At 32.4% G+C, this 22,831-nt stretch overlaps 1 protein-coding gene across 1 annotated transcript in view; it reads right to left on the reverse strand.

Annotated features, from left to right (window-relative positions):
* Window positions 1-22,831, reverse strand: part of CASK (peripheral plasma membrane protein CASK) — a 408,349-nt gene that overhangs the window by 190,506 nt on the left and 195,012 nt on the right. The window contains exon 12 of the mRNA XM_077429351.1: window positions 20,980-21,028. Within this exon, the coding sequence (XP_077285477.1) occupies window positions 20,980-21,028 (49 nt within the window). The remainder of the gene's footprint in view (window positions 1-20,979; window positions 21,029-22,831) is intronic.

Consider the following 22,831-nt stretch of genomic DNA (forward strand, 5'->3'; position numbering starts at 1 on the left):
CTTTAATTCCGTGCGACCAAATAAGTTTTTCCAGTATTTTCTCAACAACTAAAAGCCCCGTTTGCGGGTTTACGAGTGAAACTTTCCGTCGAGTTGCGTAGAAAACTCAATTCCAAGAGGAGTAATGCATTTCGGTTAGTTTACGCGGTGAATTACGTCTCACCTAACACAACAATATCACGTGAGATTTTAATTAAAAGTCTTTAAAGCTCGTTGACGAGACACCGCTGTGAATGCCCCGGGGAACTTTCCCGCTCTTTCTATTTCCGTTTAATTTCAAACGGAAACTTCCCTCACGGTGACTTCAATTTAAACGATTTAAAATGTATGACCCTGGTTGAATATTAAATTTCGATTTATATCACACGTGTGTCATTTAATTTTCATACACTTTAATAATAGACTACTAATTTGAAAACTATACACCTACCCAAACAAGAGTTCAAATATTATATGTATAATGTAAAGTTTATGACACTGTAAAACAATATATCATTACTTTCTCTCGTAATTTATACTAGAAATGGAGTAAATTCTAAAATAATTATGTATGGGTATACTCAATTATTTTCCCATAAACGAAGAAATGTTTAACAACGTGCGTACATCATAAATATACATACATATAAGCAGGGCCGACGAGAGGAGGGGGGGGGGGGGAACCGGGGTAAAGTTCCCGATCCCGGACTAATCGAGGGGCCCCGAGTCAGAAATCATACTTTCTTACTTAAAAAATAGCAAAATATACATACATACATAGGTATTTTTCTAATAGTTCTGATAGATTTTTCACATATTAAAAATATATCTATAAGATCGATTTGGTGCTACTTTAGTATGCGATCTACCTTAGCATGCGATCTACCTTTGAATCACAGTCGATTATTTTTTTATTTGTATCGTAACAACGAAATGTTTATTACAATTTTCCTGCCGCCCCATAATGTTGTCGAAGCATTTCTATCAAAATATCGTCAGCAGATACATATCTCTTAACCAAATCTTAAATGAATAGGGCCAACCTTAACTTAACCTAACCTATCCTGACCCTTAAATAAATAGGTGTTGGCTGCTAAGATATATTTTTCTTTAAGTTAACAAAAAATAAAAGTCAACACCTATTTATTTAAGGGTAAGGATAGGTTAGGTTAAGTTAAGGTTGGCCCTATTCATTTAAGATTGGGTTTTTAGGGTCGGTATTATTCAGTCTCAGTGTCACATGCGAAAACTGAGACAGTGAGACCGCATATTAAAGTAAAAACGTGAAGGTAATCGCATACTATGTAAAGTAGATATGTGAAGGTAGACCGCATACTAAATTAGCACCATTTTTTTTTTCAGTTTATCATTGGGGCCAGAATATTTTTTGTGGATTAAAGGTGGATAAAAAAATGCTAGAATGGTACCCGAGTGAAAGGAAGATGGTTAAATGAAATCAGGAAAATGTGTGAGGTGAAATGGATGAGAGTTTCGCAAAACAGAGACGAGGGAAGCGTGTTGGAAAGGTCATCATCCAGCAGTTTAAAATGGTGAATGGCTGTAAATGATGATAATGATATATGTAATAGAGCTATCCTATGTATGTTTTTAATAACGCTCGATGAAAAACCGAAGTTTGAATTGTCGCCGGTAGGGCTCAAGCCCATGCCTCACAAATGTAGTTATATAATTTGATAAAAATATACAAGTATTTTAACAGGTTACCCCAATATGACACCGGCCACAAAAAAAAAATACAAAATATGTGAGTAGACATTCTTAACATACAACAAAAAAAAAAACTATCTCTTCCAACACCGTTGGGTTTCAAATTTCACCTCTTACTAATTTGCAGAAATGAAAAACAAGCAGAACATCTCTCTGGCAAGAGAGGGCACTATAGCCCACGGATCCCCGTACAAATGCACTGGGACACAGTAGGCCACACTGTATCGAGATCACGTCTTTTCCATTCCTACATTAGGGGATGATAGCCATACTCCTTCTTACATATATACAACATATAAGAACATATGTATTTTGATGCAGACGTTGTGTGGCCTAATTGTCAATATTAACTATGGGAAATCGAGCACTTTTTTACTCTTTATAATGAACTAGTAGCTTGGTTTACACTGAATTTTTGAAATCCATGAAGTGAAAAGATCACTCACCCCGAGTCACTATGTTATTTCATCATTTCATCTCTGAAGAAATGCGAACGCGAACCGGAACAACGAACTGTCCAATATGGCGGCGGCGTGGAAGAAAATTACAAAAACAAAAGAACAAATAAAATAGAATAAAACAATATTATATTATACTTCAGCGCATGCGCATTGGGTGTCAGTTCTCATGACAACGAGCAAAATGTCTATGAATTTATTTTGTTTGAAAAAATAAATAATAGTTATACATATGTACATATGTATATTAAAAAAACATATCTAATGATATTTAACAGGGCTTATCATTATTAGATATATTAATTTATTTTATTTCAACAAAAATAAACCACAATTTTTACACAGGTTACCCTAATGTGGCCAGATAATACCTTTAAAACAAAATTATTAATTAAAAATTACTTCATACATTCCATCGCACAGCGAGGCCGTTCGCAGATGTGCTTATCCATTCACGATTTTAATATTTTCGAAAAAACTATTAAAATATCATCATTTTATATTGTTGAATATTCATACTTTTCGTTCTGTTACTAAAATTTCATTAAGTCATGTCATAAATCCGTCACACCTGATCAAACTTGTGACTCGTGATATGCAAGGAAATGGATTTGTACTGGGTGCGTTTGTGACTTCCAGACTGGAGGTCAATTACGCCCTTACCAAAAGTTGTATCGAAAATTACTCATAAAAATATGCCCTTATATGTATATGTCATTGAAGTTTAACGCAAAATATAAAACTAATAATAATTACTCCTGTAGAAAATTTTATCAGAATATCCACCCCCCGACATTGATATTCACCGAGGGTTTCAAAGTACACCTCCGCTCGGTTTTAATCAATTATTACATTTGAACTATTCAACTATAAGAAACTGCAAAAATTTTCTGCCACAGTCTCTATTTTTTTACATTGAACTTGTATGTTTATTTTGCCAATTGCTGCAAACGGCTACACTCTGCACCGAACCGACTTGAAATTTCTCAAAACTGCGTAACACTCGAGTTGTCAGACATTGCAATTACAAAGTAAAAAAAACAAAAAGAATCGCGTAATACCGTAGTTATAGTAACACGTTTCTATATTCTTGAGCCAATATAGCAACAAAAAAAAAGTAAAATACAGGTTAACCAAGCTGGAATTCAATAGTATAATACATATATGTATGTACATATGTTACAGTAAGAGTGTAAAGCTCGAATCAGTATATACTGACTAGTAAGTGTATGCATCATCAAAATCACCCATTATACAAGTATATGTACAAGGGAGAATGAGCACGTTTACTAGTAAATTCATATATATATATATATATATATATATATATATATATATATATATATATATATATATATATATATATATATATATATATATATATATATATATATATATATATACATATATATATATATATATATATATATATATATATATATATATATATATATATATATATATAGATTCTAATAACAACTATATAGATTCTAATAACAAGTCGACATTCTTAACAAATACATATGTATATAGTCGGCCTATGACGGATTAAACTAAAAATTGAAAGAATGCGACATTATATCGAAGAACATATTATAACTGAAGAAAAAATGTAAAATTACCAAAATCGTAGGTAATACAGATTAGTACGTACATAATTGCAATTGTTGGATTTAACCTTGTTAATTATTGTTTACATGTTTCGTAGCAAATCAAAAAAAATTCGGGTGTGACCAACCCATGACTTCATCTATGGTATTTGAAGAATATAAGAAGGGCACAAAACAAAATTCGATATTGAACCGTACAGACACATTCACACATACCAGCAGCATTATGAAATAGCTATGACAGCATTTTCGATACAAATTGACCGCAAATGTATGGAAACTTGCACAAGACAAAAGTTCTACTTCCGGTTTTTGGATTTTGTTCACATTTTTTTTATTACTTAAAATCCCTATCAGCATTATACATAGGAAAACATCTGACTATCGATTCCAATACTCATTTTGAACACAACAATACTAGATTTTGAGTTAAAGACCGCAAAAGCCAAAAAACTGTAAAAATTGCGCATTTTTTAAACGCTCTTATCTCGTAAACGAGAGCGAACCAACACAAATCATTATCATATTCAAATTCAGTGAGTCAAACTTAGTAAAGATTGAATAGTTTTCGCTCTGGTAACTCAAAAACGTGATTTTTTGTTGGTCAGTGTAATTACATAGCAGAACAAAAAGGTTTATAGCAATAGAATAAAGATTCAGTGTGCTTGGAAAGTTGAAATAATCCACGACTCAAATTAAGCTCGGTATTTAAAAAGATGCGAAAAAATGTATACCAGAGGATTATAAACACATTCCAAACGAGCGACATTGCCAACCTTTGCACGGTTTTTTATACCCAAACATGAAAATCTTTTGATACATTCTACATATCTGCATACATATACACAAAACAGGAAGAGTATAGGAACGATGTTATTTGTACAAGTCTTGCACAAAAGGTTGAATTCGACACGTACGAGTACACAACACCCGGTAAATAGATAGTACATACATACATATGTATGTATGTACGTACACATCGATATAATACGACCCGTACAGATGCTGTGTGGCAGTTCTGATTGGTCATGGCGACATGGCAATATGCATTTGGCCGTCGGCCAGTTTGCAGGGGTAGGAAGAGAGAGGCGCACAAAAGCAAACTCCGATATTGAATGTCGTCCGATCATTGCGGTGAGCATGTTTGCGGTTTTGCCGCAGCGAAAGCTCGCCTTTGACCTAGTGGCGTTTATCGGACCAATCGCGACTTTGGGACCTACACGGCCCTAGAGAGCTCTAATCGATTCCGGAACAACGAGGGCCTTTATTACAAACTTTTAGACCACTTGACCTCATTACGCTAGTAGGTATAAGATAATAGCAATAGTTAATTCATGTTCACAAACTTAAGCTTGACTACAAAAGGAGATGAGCTCTAAGCACGAACAAAAGAAGCCCAAAGGACAATATTCAAAACATGAAAATGCGTATTGATGTTCCAAATTTGAGTCAGTAGCCATAGTTTGGGCATTTCATGAGGATGTCAAATAAAAGGATTATTTCAGACATAGGGATATATTTATGTATGTATATACATAGTAGATTCATCTATAAGAAGACGATGATAACGATGCATATGTGTAATCGTGCATATTTGCATAGACGGTCGACTCAATGTATAATTAAATTTCTTGTCAACACGAAAGATTGATAAAAAATCAGAGAAAAAAAGGGAATTATATCAAAATGATAAAAAAGTAGTATCCACAGTTTCTTTCATTTAAATATAGTTTTGTTACGAAAATTTTAAGAAATAACATAAATGTAAAAATAACTGAAGCAATTATCACAATTTTATTTACCTGGGTTGTATCCAGTTCGCAAAATTACTTAATTGTATTATAATTAATTACAGAATTACTTAAAATTAAGTAGGTACCCAATCTTTCTCAGATTTCAGGATAAAACGAAAGCTCGCTTATCGTAAAAGAAAACCTAACAAAAAAGTTGTTTCAGTAGAACAAGCAAAAACTTCTAAATATTTATCTTCTTTAAAATGTGTTGAAACGAAATTTAGGTATCTCTTTTCGCTAAATTGTTTTATTTCGAACATAAGTTTTAAAAGTAATGGATAAAATATAAAAATTAATCTATAATTTCTATTAATTTTATAATAAAAAATATATATCGAAAAACAAAAAATAAAAAAATGGTCTTACTCATTTCTACCGAACATGATTTCAATACAAAATAGCTCACCTGAAACAAAACGAAATTTAAATTTTATTAATATTGTACACAAAGCATACACCGAAATTAAATACATATGTTGAAACTACAATGAATTAAACTTCCCAAATATCAATTAAACGACGAATTAAGCGACATATCAAATCAAATTTGTGTCAAAATTGACTGTAGGCATATCAGCGACTGCCAATAATACATATCAATATCAATGATTTATTTACAATAACTCGACAGTGATGAGCAAATTTTACATTACGTATAGACGTAAATTACGTCACGTTACATGAAGTATGTACCTAACATAATTTTGATTAAAATAATAAAATTCGTCTTATATATATTATACTTTTATAAAAAAAATTTAGTAGCAGAAACAAAATTAAAGGCACGAGATGTTTCGTGAGGATAAGATGCGACTTGCTCTTCAGATACGAGAAGGGCTCTCAAAGGGGTTCAACCTAAAAGTTAATCATATTACGAACTAGATCGCAAAGCTCTAGTCCAAAACACGGAAAGGATACTCTCCTTAATTCGATAACGTCTAGCAAGCGGGATAATTCCGGCTTCGAAAGACTACAGCTTCAAACGCAACCGTGAGCTAATGCGGTGGGAGGATACTTAACGCCAAGTTTTGCCGACAGTATTCACACCGTTGACTTAACATATTATATGTATATAGGTATGTTTAGTGAAATGTGAAGGGTATACGAATGTTGTATGTATTCAAGTCGATGCGATGGGATGATAACGTGAATGGGAAGCCCACGTAAAATGTTTCCCATTCGAACGATTCCTATACCCAAGGAAACAAAAGTATGTATCAGGTACATAAAATACAAGGTTATCTACCAACAAACACATAAAAACTAATGAAAATGAAATATATAATTTAATAAACAGTAATTAAAATATTTTATTTCGTCGATTGGGTCGTGAAAAGAATATGAATCGCAATTTATCTCTATAAAAATGAAGACTAAATTTCGTTACAAATATATGCACAATACAATCGTTACTGTGCATAAAAAATAATAAGCTGAGATTAGTTGATGTCGTATTTCATATTCCGATCCAATATTCGTTTAATGCAGACCTTTATATATTTATACCTCTCGTAGAATTATCCTTATAAATCCAGTCAATTTGTTGGTGAGCAATCTTGACATAATTGTGGTTAGCGTAAATAATGAATTATCGTCTCCAAAAATAATCGCAGCTGGCATTCCGCAGGGGAGCTTGCTTGGCCCACTCTTGATCTCCATATATATAAATGACATACCTATTCCAAAAAACTGTCACATAGCCCTATATGCAGATGATACCGCTTTCTTCATAATTAGCAAAAAACCAGACACTATTCTTAAAAATCTTGAATTTGCAATTAAAACAATGACTGAACACTTCACTAAGTGGAAAATTCAAATAAATCAAACCAAAACAGACGCTATTTTCTTTAGTGTTCGAAAGCATAAGCCAAGTTCAAATCTGAAAATCCCCTCAGAAGAAAGTCTGAAATGGCAGTCAGTAATAAAATATTTAGGAGTAACGTTCGAGAAAAGAATGAGATGAATGTTCACCTCACATTGAGGGAGCGAACTCACCTCACATTGAGGGAGCGAAATGCAAGGCGATGCGGGGTATATCCTCAACATATCCAATATTTAATCGCCATAGTTATTTATCAACTCAAAATAAAATAAAATTATATCGCGCGCTCATATTACCATTATTAACCTCGAATACTAACCTTTCCAAGATCCATGTAATACAAAATAAATCCATAAAAATAATTTATAATACCCCCATATATACTAACTTGAAAAAACTGCATGCTATATATAATATTCCATCTGTTACAGACATTACTAACAAAGTAACCAATAGATGTTATGACAGAATCACTAATAACTATACTAACACACTTGTGAAGAGTCTCGGTGATTACAACAAAATGTCTATACACAGATTACCTAAACACAATCTGCTTTAGGTCATCGACTTTAGAGAGTCTTTAATTAATATTATGTATTTGATGTATTATTAGCATTTATAAGAATTGTAAATAGGTTTTTGAACTATTTTTCCTATTATGCTGTACATTAACATTAGAATAATATAATACTATGATTACTAACCAAATTAAATTAAATTGTAAAATAGAAAATGATCAGTAGATCAGTAGCTTTTAAAATAGATATATGTAAGATGTATTGTGAACATAATTTCGTAATAATAAAAAGCATTTAAAAATCAAAAAAAAAATTTAACTCGACATAAAAAGATCTAAATCAAACAAAAAAGTCTTCCAGTTATTGCGATTAAACAAAAAAGGTTTTATTAGGTACAATAGGAACGAATAAGGGCGAAAAAGAATAATTCTGCGAGAACGCCAAAAAATGTATAGCGCGAATTTTCCCTACGTTTTCATTACTCAGCGCAGCTTTTATCGGTAGCTTTCGGCCTGCTTCGTCAAAAAATATTAGATTAAACTTTTGCGCTTAACGGTGGCTAACTGCCAAGTTTATTCCGCGTTACAAATGGCAGTAATCTGATCCAACATTCAGTTAAACCGTAACATTACAGACACCGTTTTCAGCAGATATCAAAAGTGTTCGCAGCTAATTATGCCAGATTTTCCGTGATCGTTACTCAAGGAGGTATGTATTGTAATACAAGGATCGTCAAAATTTATATTTTATTCCAACACTACAAATACCTACAAATCTACGCCAATACAATATGTATGTATACCTACTCGGGTATGTGTTATTAGTATATGTATGTATGTGTTACAGGCGAAGTGTATTTACAGTTGTCATATATTCCAACTGGCGTGTTAGGTAGTTCATATTCGAATAAAAATCAACTAGTAAATTATAACTCTACAAGCGCAAATACACTTTCAACAATGTAATATAATATCTGTGATAGTTCTGATGTTTTTACGAATGGCTTAGAATTCAATAATACGTTAATATTTGCTAGGTATTACGAATTATGGAAATGAGTAGAGACACGTATTTTAGGCATCTATTTTTGTCAATTTTAGCATTTTAGGGCATTAAAAATGTTCAATTTTAGCATATATTTTTATGAAGAGTTCAATTTTAAATGATAAAAAATTTCGATGAATTTTAATATAATTTATATACATACATATTTACAATTTAAAGACAACACAACAATTAAAAAATAATAGAAAAATTCAAAAATGTTTTGGAATTAAAATTTCAATGAAAAAAACATTATAAAAACTCAACATGGAGCATATTTCAACAGATTATTTTTTGAGATTTGTGCGACGATCGGTAACAATTATATTGTATTTACTAAAATACCTTTCAGCATCCACACTTTTGTCTACTATTTACAGTAGTAGACAAAAGCAGTTGCTTGGTTTCGACAGGAAAAACACCGTCTATGGTAAACTGCAAGCTCTGTTTTATCCCCTCAATTTCTTCACATAATAAATGGGCAAAGGGATAGGAGGACCCTTCTAAATTGTCTATTAATTTTATAAATTTTATGCAAATTTCACGTTTGTTTGTTATTTTAGCATCTATTCGCATATTTTACGAATTTAGCATCTATTAGCATCTATTCCAAATTTTAGCATCAATTAAGCATTAATAGCAAAATGCCAAAAATATGTGTCTCTAGTAATGAGTATCATATTACGATAACTCCAAGAATGTGTTCAAATAAAAAATGTGACTTTTCAACTCAATTTACCAGTTGTGTGACATTTTCAAGAAAACCTTACCTCCAAATCGAACCTGGTACCAACTTATGTATAGTTGAAATGTATTTTCAGTTGTAATATATTTTGACCAGTTAGAATGTAATTCGCACTATGAATCGTGAGTCAGGCGGAATATACACTTCAACTCTAACGGTAGTTGGTACTAAGTAAGATGGAATATACTACAACTGGAAGATACAATTCAATTGTAACATATACACAGATACGACTAGAATATTTTCATTTCCATAATATTATATTTAATTCGTGAAATAATTAGTTTCGACATAATATTCTTTCCGGTTGTATTATATCGGAAATAATAATTTAAGAATGTTTGAAATTAAACTGAAAATATCGAAGGGAAATAAAACAAATATGATATGAAATATATTCGAAGGGAAATAAAACAAAATCAAAATGCGTATACAAAATAATAATAATGAATTATGAAAAATACTTATGAAAAACATTCTTTTGAAATTTCATTTAAGCTTTAAATTAGAATCTCATTTTATTTTATTATATTGTCATTGTGTTCAATTTAAATCAAATTGAAATTGTTTGTTGATTTTATAACATTGCAAGTTGTTGGCTTTCTACTTTTTTTTATTTTTTATATTTCATTTAACCCTTTGGCTGCTACGAGGTTTTTCAATGTCCAAGCGAAAAATGCTAACATTTGTAATTATTTTGAAAAAAAAATATATAATATTTTTTTTTACATACTTACTTCGCCGAACACTCGTAATTTTTATAATACTTTATATACATTTTTAAGAAGCAGTCGTGGACTCGTGCTCTCTCTTTCTGTCTTGCTTTTACATGCGTGCGTGCGAAAGAGATACCTACATATATACACTAAATAAGTTTTGACGATTGTTTTCCGAGGCTTTATTCTTTTCAATAATCTATTTTTAGATATCGATGTATCCTTACAACATGCTATATATTCGAAACAGGTAGCGGTCTCTCTCTCTTTCTTTCTTGGTTTTAATTGTGTACGTGTGAGCGAGACACACAAGGATGCGAAGTTTCTAATAATCAAATAATTTTTCAACATGTATCATAAACATTTTGTATGCATTTCAGTTGCATTTGATTGATTGCATGAATTCGTGACGTCTCGTGACCTATATAATTGAAAGCGGATTTCTATTGTTTTTTGCCATTTATTTTAACTCTGCAAAATGATATCGGACAGTGAAAGTGATGAAAGCGAAATAATAGCTCCTCGCCGAGGAACTCGACAAATCAGCAGCTCTACTGATTCTGAAAATGAATTTATCGATAATAATCAATTCCCAAGTAATAACTCCTTATATGACATTGACAACGAACCCGAAATTTACTTTGATGATGAACCTGAAATTGAAGAGCTTTTATTTAAAAAATTGATAAATATTTATAAAGCTTGATTGAAAAATAAATATAAATACGTATATAAAAAAAATGTTTCGTTCCACTGATGTGCTGGTGGCTCAAAGAAAGTATTGAAATACGACAATTAATGACGTCAACAACGATTGTCGTAGCAATCTTCGCCGATTTCAAAACAACGATTTATCGTTGTTGTAGCAGTCAAAGGGTTAAAAAAAAATACTTATGGAATATGAAAAACAGCTGAAGGGGACAGGTTCTCAATTGATAAACCCGTGAGTGAAATGACTTTCTTAAGACTGGAGAGAATAAAGGCATTTTACGGAATCTTTTGTACAGCAGCTAGCATTTATGGGCTTATTTCGGACGGTCGAAATTTCCAACTACTTTCATAAATGTACAGAACATTTACACAGGGACTTTAGTGTGAAGCGAGGTCGAAATATGTGAGACAAGCAAAGAAAATAATAACAATAGCTTTCACTTTCACCTCCATTTCGTCCTTTACTCCCTTTCTGTCTTATCTTTTCGCATTGAACAAATCTACCTACAGGTAAATATAGAACACTTGAACATTACCTGCACAAAAAAACTTGCATTTACAAAAAGCTGCTTCAACGTGCGAAATGTATATAAATATTGTATTATTGTTGCGAATTTCCAAATGCAAAAATCGGCACCAATTATGGTCCAAGTTGACGGCGCGTGAACTTTCCGAGCGGTTTGCGTGCCGAGCTTTCGGAGCGATTTGTAGCAACGAGCCGGAAAATTAGAAGAAAAAAGCCGCTTCGTGAAAATCAGTAGTCGAGCCTTATTCTGTTTGAAAATGATACATACATAATAATACCAATGTGTAAATTTCCTTATCACATAAATATCACAAAAAATTAAATATAATACGTACATATGTATAACGTTCAAATGTTAAAATATGACTAATAATTATATTATTTATAATATGTCTCATATGTTGATTTAGTTTAATATACATATTTTATATGTATATTTTTTGGGTGAAAATAATATACGGAGCGGAGAGGCAAGTCTGCAATGGAAAATGGACTTCCGAAGGTTATATGTAGTCAGGATAAAACGTCAGCACCAGAAACGGCGGTAGATAAAGGGTTAAACCACAAGGCGAAAGCAAACAAAGATACTCACACAAAAACCACTATATGTATGCCACTTCACACGATGGTTTTCAGACGACGATAACATAAAGTGTCACAATTTCGGAAAATAGAGACATAATATCATTCCAATGAATGAAATAATAGGTTTCTTTTGCTTGCCGGGACAAGCTAATTATTATTTTCTTGATGTAAACATAGGAAAAAAAGGTAAATATTATTTTGATATTAAAAAATAAAACATAATCCGATAGAAAACAGAGTTCGTCCTTGATATAAGATAACACAGTTTCAAGGAAAAAACAAGAAAATTACTTTCGATAGTATCAGATTACATCATGAAAATATTGCTAGGTTTAGATAAGTCGGGAGTTTGCGAACCTTTTTTAGCCGACAGTCACAAAAAGTACGGCAGTAATAAATCATATTTTAAGCGTTTACCATTTTGCGCTACCCTTTTTAATTGAATTTCGCGTAATTCAAAATTTAATTTATTATTGAAATTAGGCTTGTATCAAAACCTCTTTATGTTCCATAATTAATTTAAAAAATCAATCGTAGTTATGAAATAGTTATTTGTGAAATTCGGTTAAAACTATTAAGTAAATCAAGACTGAATGATTAAGTACTCCGATTAAGTACATTCACAAAGATATATTTTGGAATGAAATTTATTCAATCATTTAAATATAAATTTCCATCTGAAGCGATTCGAATCCGTAAGTAAAAACATAACATTAGTGCTCTACAACTGTTAAATAATTACAAATTTATTAAAACAATAGAACTGGATATTTTATATATTATACATACATACATATATACCTTTTATACATATATTTTACCGATATTATATATGTACATATGTACATATAAAAATATATAATCGGTAAAATATTTTATAATTAAAAACACTTCCATAGACGCGAAGATTATTGAATCTGTAGATGAGGCAAAGCTGAAAAAAAAAATAATTAATCTAAACGCAAAAAAAATTTACATAAATTCCACGAATAAAAAAAATGGAGGCGGAGTTGCGTAATGTGCGATATTTTTCAACTTGGCTATTGTCTCGTTCAATGTTATAAAAAATATATATTAATTAGTCAACCAAGGGGGGTTCGAAGAAAGCACTCGACACTGCGGAGGAAAAGTTAATTGGTACTAAGATTTTCCACAATTTTCTTTGTATATAGGCCAACGCTCTCGTGAACAATCGCGGCCAACACGAAATTAACGACGCTTTTAATTAAAAATAAAAAATAAATAAAAATCGGGCGAGGAGGAAACCTTGTCAAAAATAGAACACCGAATCTGACTGGAATTTGCCCATGATTTTTTTTTCACCTAACTGAAATTCCAAGATAAGCTTTTAGGTCAAGTAAACATATCTTATGCGCATACATAAATCTCACATAGCGTATATGTCCTCTCCTACGAGTGTAAACATTTCGTTTTTCGCTATGATAGTTTCAACGTTGTATAATATATTATGGATTTTCATATAACGCACAAAAAAAAGAGCAGACAGATTAATATATCTTCCGGTTATGGGTAAATAATATCTTCCGTTATCTGCTATTCGTTATTTATTGATAGACGAACCCCCCCCCCTCCCCACTGACTCCCTGTAATATCATACATTTTTAATAATTCGAACGAATATCACATTGCGTGGGTGTTTGTCGAATGGAAACATAAGGTCGCAAAGTGACAAGCATGTAGTTTATCACGTTCGGTCTGTTGAACCATGTTGTCCTTCTTATTTACAGATCAGCGGGCTCTCAAACCACACATTACGTTTGCTTCGCCTATTTTGCTCGTAATATATAATATCATACAACAATATGGTCTTCAATGTGAGTTAATAATGCGCGAACATGTTTGTTCCATTCTTATTTATTTACCTATAATTAAAATTTGCCCCATTGTATTCAACCGCGCTAGCTTGGACGTCAAACGCAGTTAAATGCAGTGGCGGCTAGTCCATACGCACTGCGGTACTGCAGCACCCCCAAGGAAATTGAGAAAAATTTAATATTATTATATACATAAATGTATGTATATTATATGAAAATATCAATATAATTTATTATTAAGCTCGCCTGCACACCGATACATCCAATAATGATCATACATCGCTGTACTAATATCAGAAAGTGAGGCATCGTTTATGATTTTGTGCAGTACGGTTTTCGATGGAATATGCCGAGTGGGCGAAGGAGGGGCGCGGGGGCATCTAGAAGCTTGGTCGGTACTGCACTCCCAACAGCACTATACACATTTCTTGTTGCGTTCGTGTGCGCGCCGCGCCGCGCGCTCGACACGCTCCTCACTTTTCCTCATTTCTTCTGCACCTTTTGTCTTTCCTTCTACACCTCTTACACTTTCTACGTTTCTACACGTCACTTTAAGTATTTAAGATGGTATCAAAATCAAGAGAAGCTGAGACAATGTTTTCAAGAACTTAAATATTCTTCCGAAAATACTGATAAAGCAATAACAGATTCTACCAATTTACTGAAAACAAATTTTTTATTTTAGTCAGAACTTTTTCACAAGTTAATACCGCATGTAGAAATTATTTATAACCAAATGCAATCTAACATAGTAATATCGATGCATTTTCAATTAAAGAAAACTTAAAAAGTTTTACTAATGTCATTATACAAATATGAGATTCCAAAAGTATGTGATGCATATATTATCGCACATATTATAGAAGCCAAAAATATGTGTGATGTTATTATTAAGGATATAAAAGAAAGATATACTTTTTCTAATCAATTAAAAGCTGTGAAATTATTTAATAAAGAAAATTTTGAAAAGTACTGAAAGAAAATGCCAATGGAAGATCTACTACTAACCGTTGAATCATATCCAATGTTAGATAAAGAAAAACTTCAAACTGAATTATAAGTTTTTTACTCAAGGATAGAAATGCATTAATAGGTATTAATGATTTATTAATATTTTTAAAACTTATTTTTGCAATCAATTTATGTAAAGTTCGTGTGGAAATAACAAAACTTATTCAAATTCTGCTTACAACTTCAACTACCTCTGAGCCAGAACGATGTTTTTCATCAATAAATAGAATAAATACATACATATATAAGAAACACAATGGTTCAGGAAAGATTGACGGCTTTGTCTATGCTGTCAATTGAAAAAAAATGATGATAAACAGTGAAAAATTTAACGAAAAGGTGATTGAAGGTCAAGGAAAAAAGACAGAAGAATCAATTTTATAATGAAATAAAATACATATAATGTTTAATTTTCATCATTTTGATGTTAATAGTAAAATATAATCCAAATAAACATTTTTTTTATTTTTAATCAACCGCAGCACCCCCAGATATCTTATCCACGAGCCGCCACTGGTTAAATGTTAACCCACCGATTCACATCGCAGTTTAAAAAAAAAGCTTATAAAAAGAAGAAAAAAAATACACATTATTCACTTGTAAACTCGGACGAAAATACGTTCATATAAAAACAATAATTCATTATTCTTTTTCAAAAACATACAAATGAACATTTAATCTACATATACATATATGTATTGTATTGTAGGTATTCATATATGTATTATTATTCGTTGGAGTGGAATTCACAAAGAATAAACAAATATATAGATATTACACATAGCAAAAAATTAAACCTTAATATATGTAACATAATATACATACTTAAGCATTTTCAATTTGTCAATATCTAATTTTATGAATACCTTACTTACAATTTAATTTTTATTAATAAATAAGATTATTATTAAGTATGCTATCGACTATTATTCGGTGTTCCTATTGTTAACACCGAATAAAAGATTGTACAGATGTAAATTCATAGATTATACATTTGAAATCATATTCAACTAGTGGTGGCAAGTACTATGTAGGTGGGATGGTTTTGCCAATTTAACAAGGAATCGTTTTATTAATAAAATCACTTATAATTGGCAAACTCTGATAGGAAACTATTGACTTGAAGTCACAAATATTGAAGTCTGACCAGCAGCATTGCAGAAATTCCCAGATTAACTTCTTTTCAATCGAGGTCAAAGGCAAGGCTTGAACTCGGAACCTCTGGGTGGTTAGCATTAACGCAACCATTAGCTTTACTGCTGGCTATAATCTAATATATAATTTCGAAAGAGACTTTGTATGTTTATATGTTTATAAGTAACTTTGGTTGGGAATTTGACGACGATTCGATTTTTTTTTTCGATTCAAATAAATTTATAAAAAAACAAATGAATATTTACTATTAGATTCGCCATGTTTAAGCTGTTTATATTACAAATACTGAGCGAAGCCGGGTAAAACAACTAGTATAATCAATCGAAGTGAAGAAATCGGCATCGTTGGAAGAACGAAATACGTATTTTTTTACGCCCCAATACACATATCAAGTACGCATATTGCGAGCAAAATTATAAATATACAAAAAATACGATTTTTCGAAAAATCGTAAATGATTAGAAAAATCGGAAGCTATTTTATATTGAAAATTTCAATATAAACTAGTACATATGTATAATATTGATAAAAAAAAACACTATTAAATAACTTGAATATACATATGTACATATATGTATACTTTAATTTAAAAAATTAATTATTTTACTTTTTCAACGTACTAAATCTTTCTAATAATTAAATTTAAAACGAAATTGCAATACAGAGACAACTCGTCACGGTGAAGAGGCTTTATATAGCATTACTTACATAATTAACACTAATACAAAAATTATCCATAAGATCGCTCACCCTCGTTGTGTGAAATTTTTTGAAAAAGTACATAAAAATATAGAACGAAATATTTTAAAATATAATTTTCAAACGAAACAATTCCATTTTCGGTAAAGCGAATTCCGAACTAGAGAAAAGCTCGCGCCCGGTCGAAATTAAAATTTTAATATTATAATTAGCGAGTCGCGCGACCCGTCACGTGTGCTCCGCGCTGTTACATTTTCCCCGAAACTGTGCTCGATTAATAATTAATTTCTGCTACAACCTACTGGTAACCGGTTCCGGGCATAATCCACCCCAGACGCCACTCATACTTAATTCCCCACCGATTTGTATGCGAATGTGTTGTCGGATTATCTGCTCTCAGAACAACATCTTCGCAGCATCTAATCCCATTTGCTAACTCGTCGATTGTTCGCGATATTTATAAGGTATAATGAATACATACATTCTACGATCTTAATCTGAATGCACTTAAACAATATCGTATATCAACTAAGAAAACTACATAGATACGTATTATATAATAGCACATTGCAAATAAATACTCACAGCGGAATTGCTTGGTTGAAATTTAGTATCTTAATACATGTTTTGATTCTACACATCGGACAATGAAATAATAATATAATACAAATACAATTATGTAATTCTAAAACAACAGACCATTGTATTATATATGGAACACCAATTTCATTGTACGAAATCCCATGATCCAACATGTATTAGAACTGCCCTACATCTCTTCCCCATAACGCACTACACATATGTACATACATATATGTATACTTAAACATACACACAGGTATGTCTAGGTATTCGAAAATATCATATGCAACTAATATTTACATATATGTTGTGAGAAAATTTGAAATTAAAATCACATTTATTGCATTCTTCTACTTATCAAAACTGAGAAGAAACAATCGCCCTTTTATAAAACATTTTTACAGATCCTCATCGTATATAATTATTGTCTCTTGCATGCGTGCGTGTCGAGTGCGTGTGAATGTTTGTTTACATGCCCCGTTTCTCTCTCTCCTTTTGGAATCGTATATCGTGAAAATAGACAAAGAATGGTGAGTGTGCACAAAGTACTCGCTCACCATACTCCGTCTCTCTTTCTCCCTTTGGAATCGTATATTGTGGAAAGAGACGCGGCATATCACTTCGTTCACATGATCGGCCGACAAAAACATAAGATTTTTTTTCAAAAAAATTAATTAAATTTAAAATTATTAATTCCGTTGATCCGAATTGCGATATTTTACCGAGTGCACCATTATGTGCACACAGGCCACTTTTACAAAAATAAAATTGTACATATTCATATATGTATATACATACATATGTACATATATGGAATATATTACTGTGTAATGAAGATAACTAATTTTATTTTGAGTTTTGAAAGGTATTAAGATGTTGGTTCAATTACATCAAATGCTTAAATTGCGTCATAAGTTAATTTGGAAACGTACTATACATATGTATGTATGGATGTACGTATTTACTTGTATACAGAGCAAATGTTAGGCATGTAACGTTTCAATTAGTTAATGTGTATCTCTAGGGAGACTTTGATAAACAGCATCCCTCAGTCCCTTGGCGTTTTGACGTTGAACGACAAGATTATATCCCGAAACATAAGATTTTTGATAACGACTATACGAAAGGACAATAATGCAAAAGCGAAGAAGAAACGAATCATGATTTTAAACTTTTCAGGAAAGATAAAAACGAGGTATCACATTCGATATAGCAAATGCACCGATATATCGTTGCCAAGTTTCAGCTGCATCGATGCGGCTTTAGAAAAGTTTCTTGAAAAGATTTTCCCGGGGAAAACTCGCTATCGACGAAGCTGTCACGATGTGAATGCGCAAGTAGCGATTGCGGTGTATTGTTCTCGTACGACTGAGACAGGGAAAGATGAATGGTACGAGTAGACAGAAACACTGAACTACATACCTGCAGCAAAATAAAGCACAGTTGGTCCTACTTCCCGCACAGACCTTTATCGGACTCCTGTTCCAATAGCCAACCATCTTATAACCTACATGAAAATTTCAAATTTTCAACTTAATTGAGCGTAGGTTCTATTTACAGAAATTGTATAATATCATCCCATTTGTCTGGTATCCTGTGCTGATTATTATGAATGAGTAAGTATGGAAAGCTCAAATGATTGTCAATGGTGTAAGTACATATATTATCATAGAATGTCATACAAATAATGTAGTTTGATAGGTAGCCATAATTTCTATATATATACTCAATGTAATTTACAATTTCCCAACTTAAAAATATAATAAAAAAATTCGGGTGTGACCAACCTAAGACTTTATCTATGTATTTGAAGAATATAAGAAAGTCACAAAACAAAATTCTATATTGAACGGTATAGACACATTCACACATACCGGCAGCATTATGAAATACTAATAGCTATTACAGCATTTTTGATACAAATTGAGCGCAAATGTATGGAAACTTGCACGAGACAAAAGTTCTACTTTCGGTTGTCGGATTTCGTTCAATTTTTTTTTATTAATTAAATTCACTATCAGTATTATACACAATAAATATCAAAAAGATTAAAATAATTTAAAAGGTCAAAATAAAATAATGAAATATTGTTAAAAAAAAAAATACAACTTACGGTTTACGAATTCTGACCAAAACGTTATTAGCTCTAAGTTAGTACATAAAGAATACAAATATAAATTTTCAGCTTTATACGTTCAGGGGTGTGGACAGAATAGAGGTCACAACATTTTTGATCTTTATAAGAGGAAAAAATCCCATTTCCGGTTCATTAAATTTAGTGATTTTTTTATTATTTTCATCACATTGATACAAGAATTATACTTGAATTTTTTCGTGATGAGTACACATGTTTAAGGGGTCGAAACAAATAGTGGAAGAAAAATCGCACAAGAGTAAACTGCCACTTCAGGGTGACGGACGCTTACAAAATTTTATAAATAACTTGATATTAAGCTTAAACTTCTATATATGAAATTTCAGTTCAATCAACCAAAAAGATTCTGAGAAAAACTTAAAATCCTCGATTCTCTAGAGTTTAAGTACTACTTCCGGTTCAGGTAAAAATATAAGGTTATAAAGATTATTATTTCTATTAAATGTAAAAAAATTTCAGTCCGACTCAGTTGGCAGTTTGGGAGATAACTGAATTCAAAAACTTAAAAAAAAGAGGACACCTATAAGGGGAGGTACCATTTCCGGTCAACTTAAAAAATTAAATCGTGTCCATAAGATAGGACCAACGGTGTTCAAAAAATCCCAAATATACACAGGCACACACAAAAACACACACACACAAGTACACACACATACACACACACACACACACACACACATGCACACACATACGCACACTTTTTTTTTAGATTTGGTCGATCTCAATTTCGAATACGATCCCAATTACGAATAATAATTTACATAATTTAAAATAAACAATAAAAAAATATTAATAACATTGATGTAAAGCACCACAAGACAAAATTTAAAAATATTTTGGAAGAAATTGAGAAACATCAAAAAGATTTGCTGATCCACCATTCAAGTAAGATGGTTTAAATGAAAATTTAAATGAAAAGTAGCCCCCAACCTCAAAATGATTGGTATATGTATCGTCTTTTTTTTGTACATTATTGTAATTCCAGAATGGTTCAAACTTTTCAAAGAGATCCATTTCTCTTTACCAAAAGGGATTAATAAAGTACAAAAATATTCATGAAGGCTATGTCAATTTTGCAAAACTGTATCTAATTATAAAATAAAAGTTAGTGATGATTACCTGATTATGAGTGTAGTATTCTGGCGTGAGGGCAGTGCCGTTGGAGCACCTGAACCGGTAGGGACTGTGCACGGGACAGGCGCGAAAAGGCGGGGGTGGATCCCTGAGAGGGGGCGCACGCTCGCACCACCTGGGGGCGCACGAGTGATGTCCAGCGGGTCCGTGGTGCAGGATGGCGCTGCCGTGGAGGGCGGCCGCCCGGAGAGCACCAGGGGGCGGAGCACCTCTCCTCTCGCAGTGTGGATCGTGGGCAAGGGCGAGGGCGCCATGCGACAGGGAGCCGCCATGAGGCAGGGAGCTCATGTACGACAGATTGCCGCAGTGTGGCAGGTGAGGGTGCGCGTGAGCATGAGCGTGCCCCCCCGCGCAGTGGGGCCCGTGGGGTCCCCATCCTGCGCCCCCTGCGCCCCCGCCTCCCCCGTACGGATCCACCACGGCGCCCGCCTACCGACGCCCCATACCCCCCCGGGGTGCACTGCACTGCACTCGCGCACAACCGCACGCACACACCGGAACACCGTACATTAACACTGATCTCTATTGCACCGCACTATGCACATGCACTGCACCGCAACGCAACTCACTTACGACTGTCCGATTCCAAGTGTTTACGTCTCTCGGTATGTTTGTATGTATGTATGAAGGTATCTTTTTATTTTTCGCTATTAACGAATGATAAACGCCATTGAATTCACCGATCGCTGAATTAATAGAAACAAACACCCAGTGTCAATTTGCATATATTTACACATGTATGTGTGATTGGTGATATCAATGACGTCGTCGCGTACTGATTGAGAAATCCCAATTACAAATACTGATGTGAATGCCAATTTTCATATAAAAACATACATATTATCACATGAAAAATAAAATTCCAACTATAATTTTGAATTTAAATGTAGCCGTTAAAATTTATAAATCAATTTATTATATGTATGTACATTAGAAAACGTATTGTTGTGGTTAATTTATATAAAAAGTAAAATTTTGTAATACAAAAACCAGCTTTTTGAGAAGATTTTTTTAAATGTATCGAGAAATTGACGAGGAATACTTAAGGAACATCGATAATGGACTAAAGACACGCTAATACTGGCATTTAAGGTACGCGCGACGATTTTTTTTGTTCCTTAGCAATGTGAATAAATATCCCACGTAAAGCTTTTTCAATGTGAAATTCTTCCATTTATATGATGAGGTGAATTAAAAAAAATAAACTACTAAAAATGAGCTTAAATTTAAAAAAAACGTTCAAAAATCGGTAAAATTTACGATTTTCACAAACTTGAATAGGCCGGTAGAAGGCCTAATATATTTTTTAGAATTTTTATGCTATTTTTTACGGATTCAAAATACGTTATATATCACGACATAGCGTATTTTCCAACTCAAAGTGTTTCCGAATTCGAAAATTTACTGTTTTCGATGACTATAACCTACGGTGTTATACCGTTTTAGTGAAATTCAGGAAAACTCGACCAAAAAACGGCAAGAAAAGAAAGATTTGAATTTTGTGCATAGAAAAGAATAGAAAATAAAGAGGAGAAAGGTTGGTTTCATATTAGACATATTTATTTCACACCATATTTTAAGCAATCACCTTAAAATATATGTATGTATGTTAAGATGACGTGTACAAACTTGCATCAGCTTAAAGCTTTTAAAGTACATATGTACATGTACTGCTACAAAGACCAAATTAGCATTAAGATGTATGCAAGTGAAAGTTATAATAAAACTTAGATAAAAGTCTTGAGAAACTCTGCTCAGAGCACCTCCATTATAGTGGACAAATTACCAACAATGGTATAATTAACTGCACAGAGCACCTGCACCAGGGATGCTTCCACTTACCGAAACCCATTCGGGACTTAATGGCCAATATGGATTGCAAGTAGGTATTAGGGAACAGACGTCATTTAAATTTTAAGTACATTTCTCATTCCAGGAGAATATTCTAAAAAAATAATGTGACATGGAAGCCTTTGAAACATTATCCATTATACTTTACCCTATATTATTTTCATTATA

The sequence above is a fragment of the Arctopsyche grandis genome, chromosome 4 (genome assembly GCF_051622035.1).
Source record: "Arctopsyche grandis isolate Sample6627 chromosome 4, ASM5162203v2, whole genome shotgun sequence".
NCBI lineage: Eukaryota > Metazoa > Arthropoda > Insecta > Trichoptera > Hydropsychidae > Arctopsyche > Arctopsyche grandis.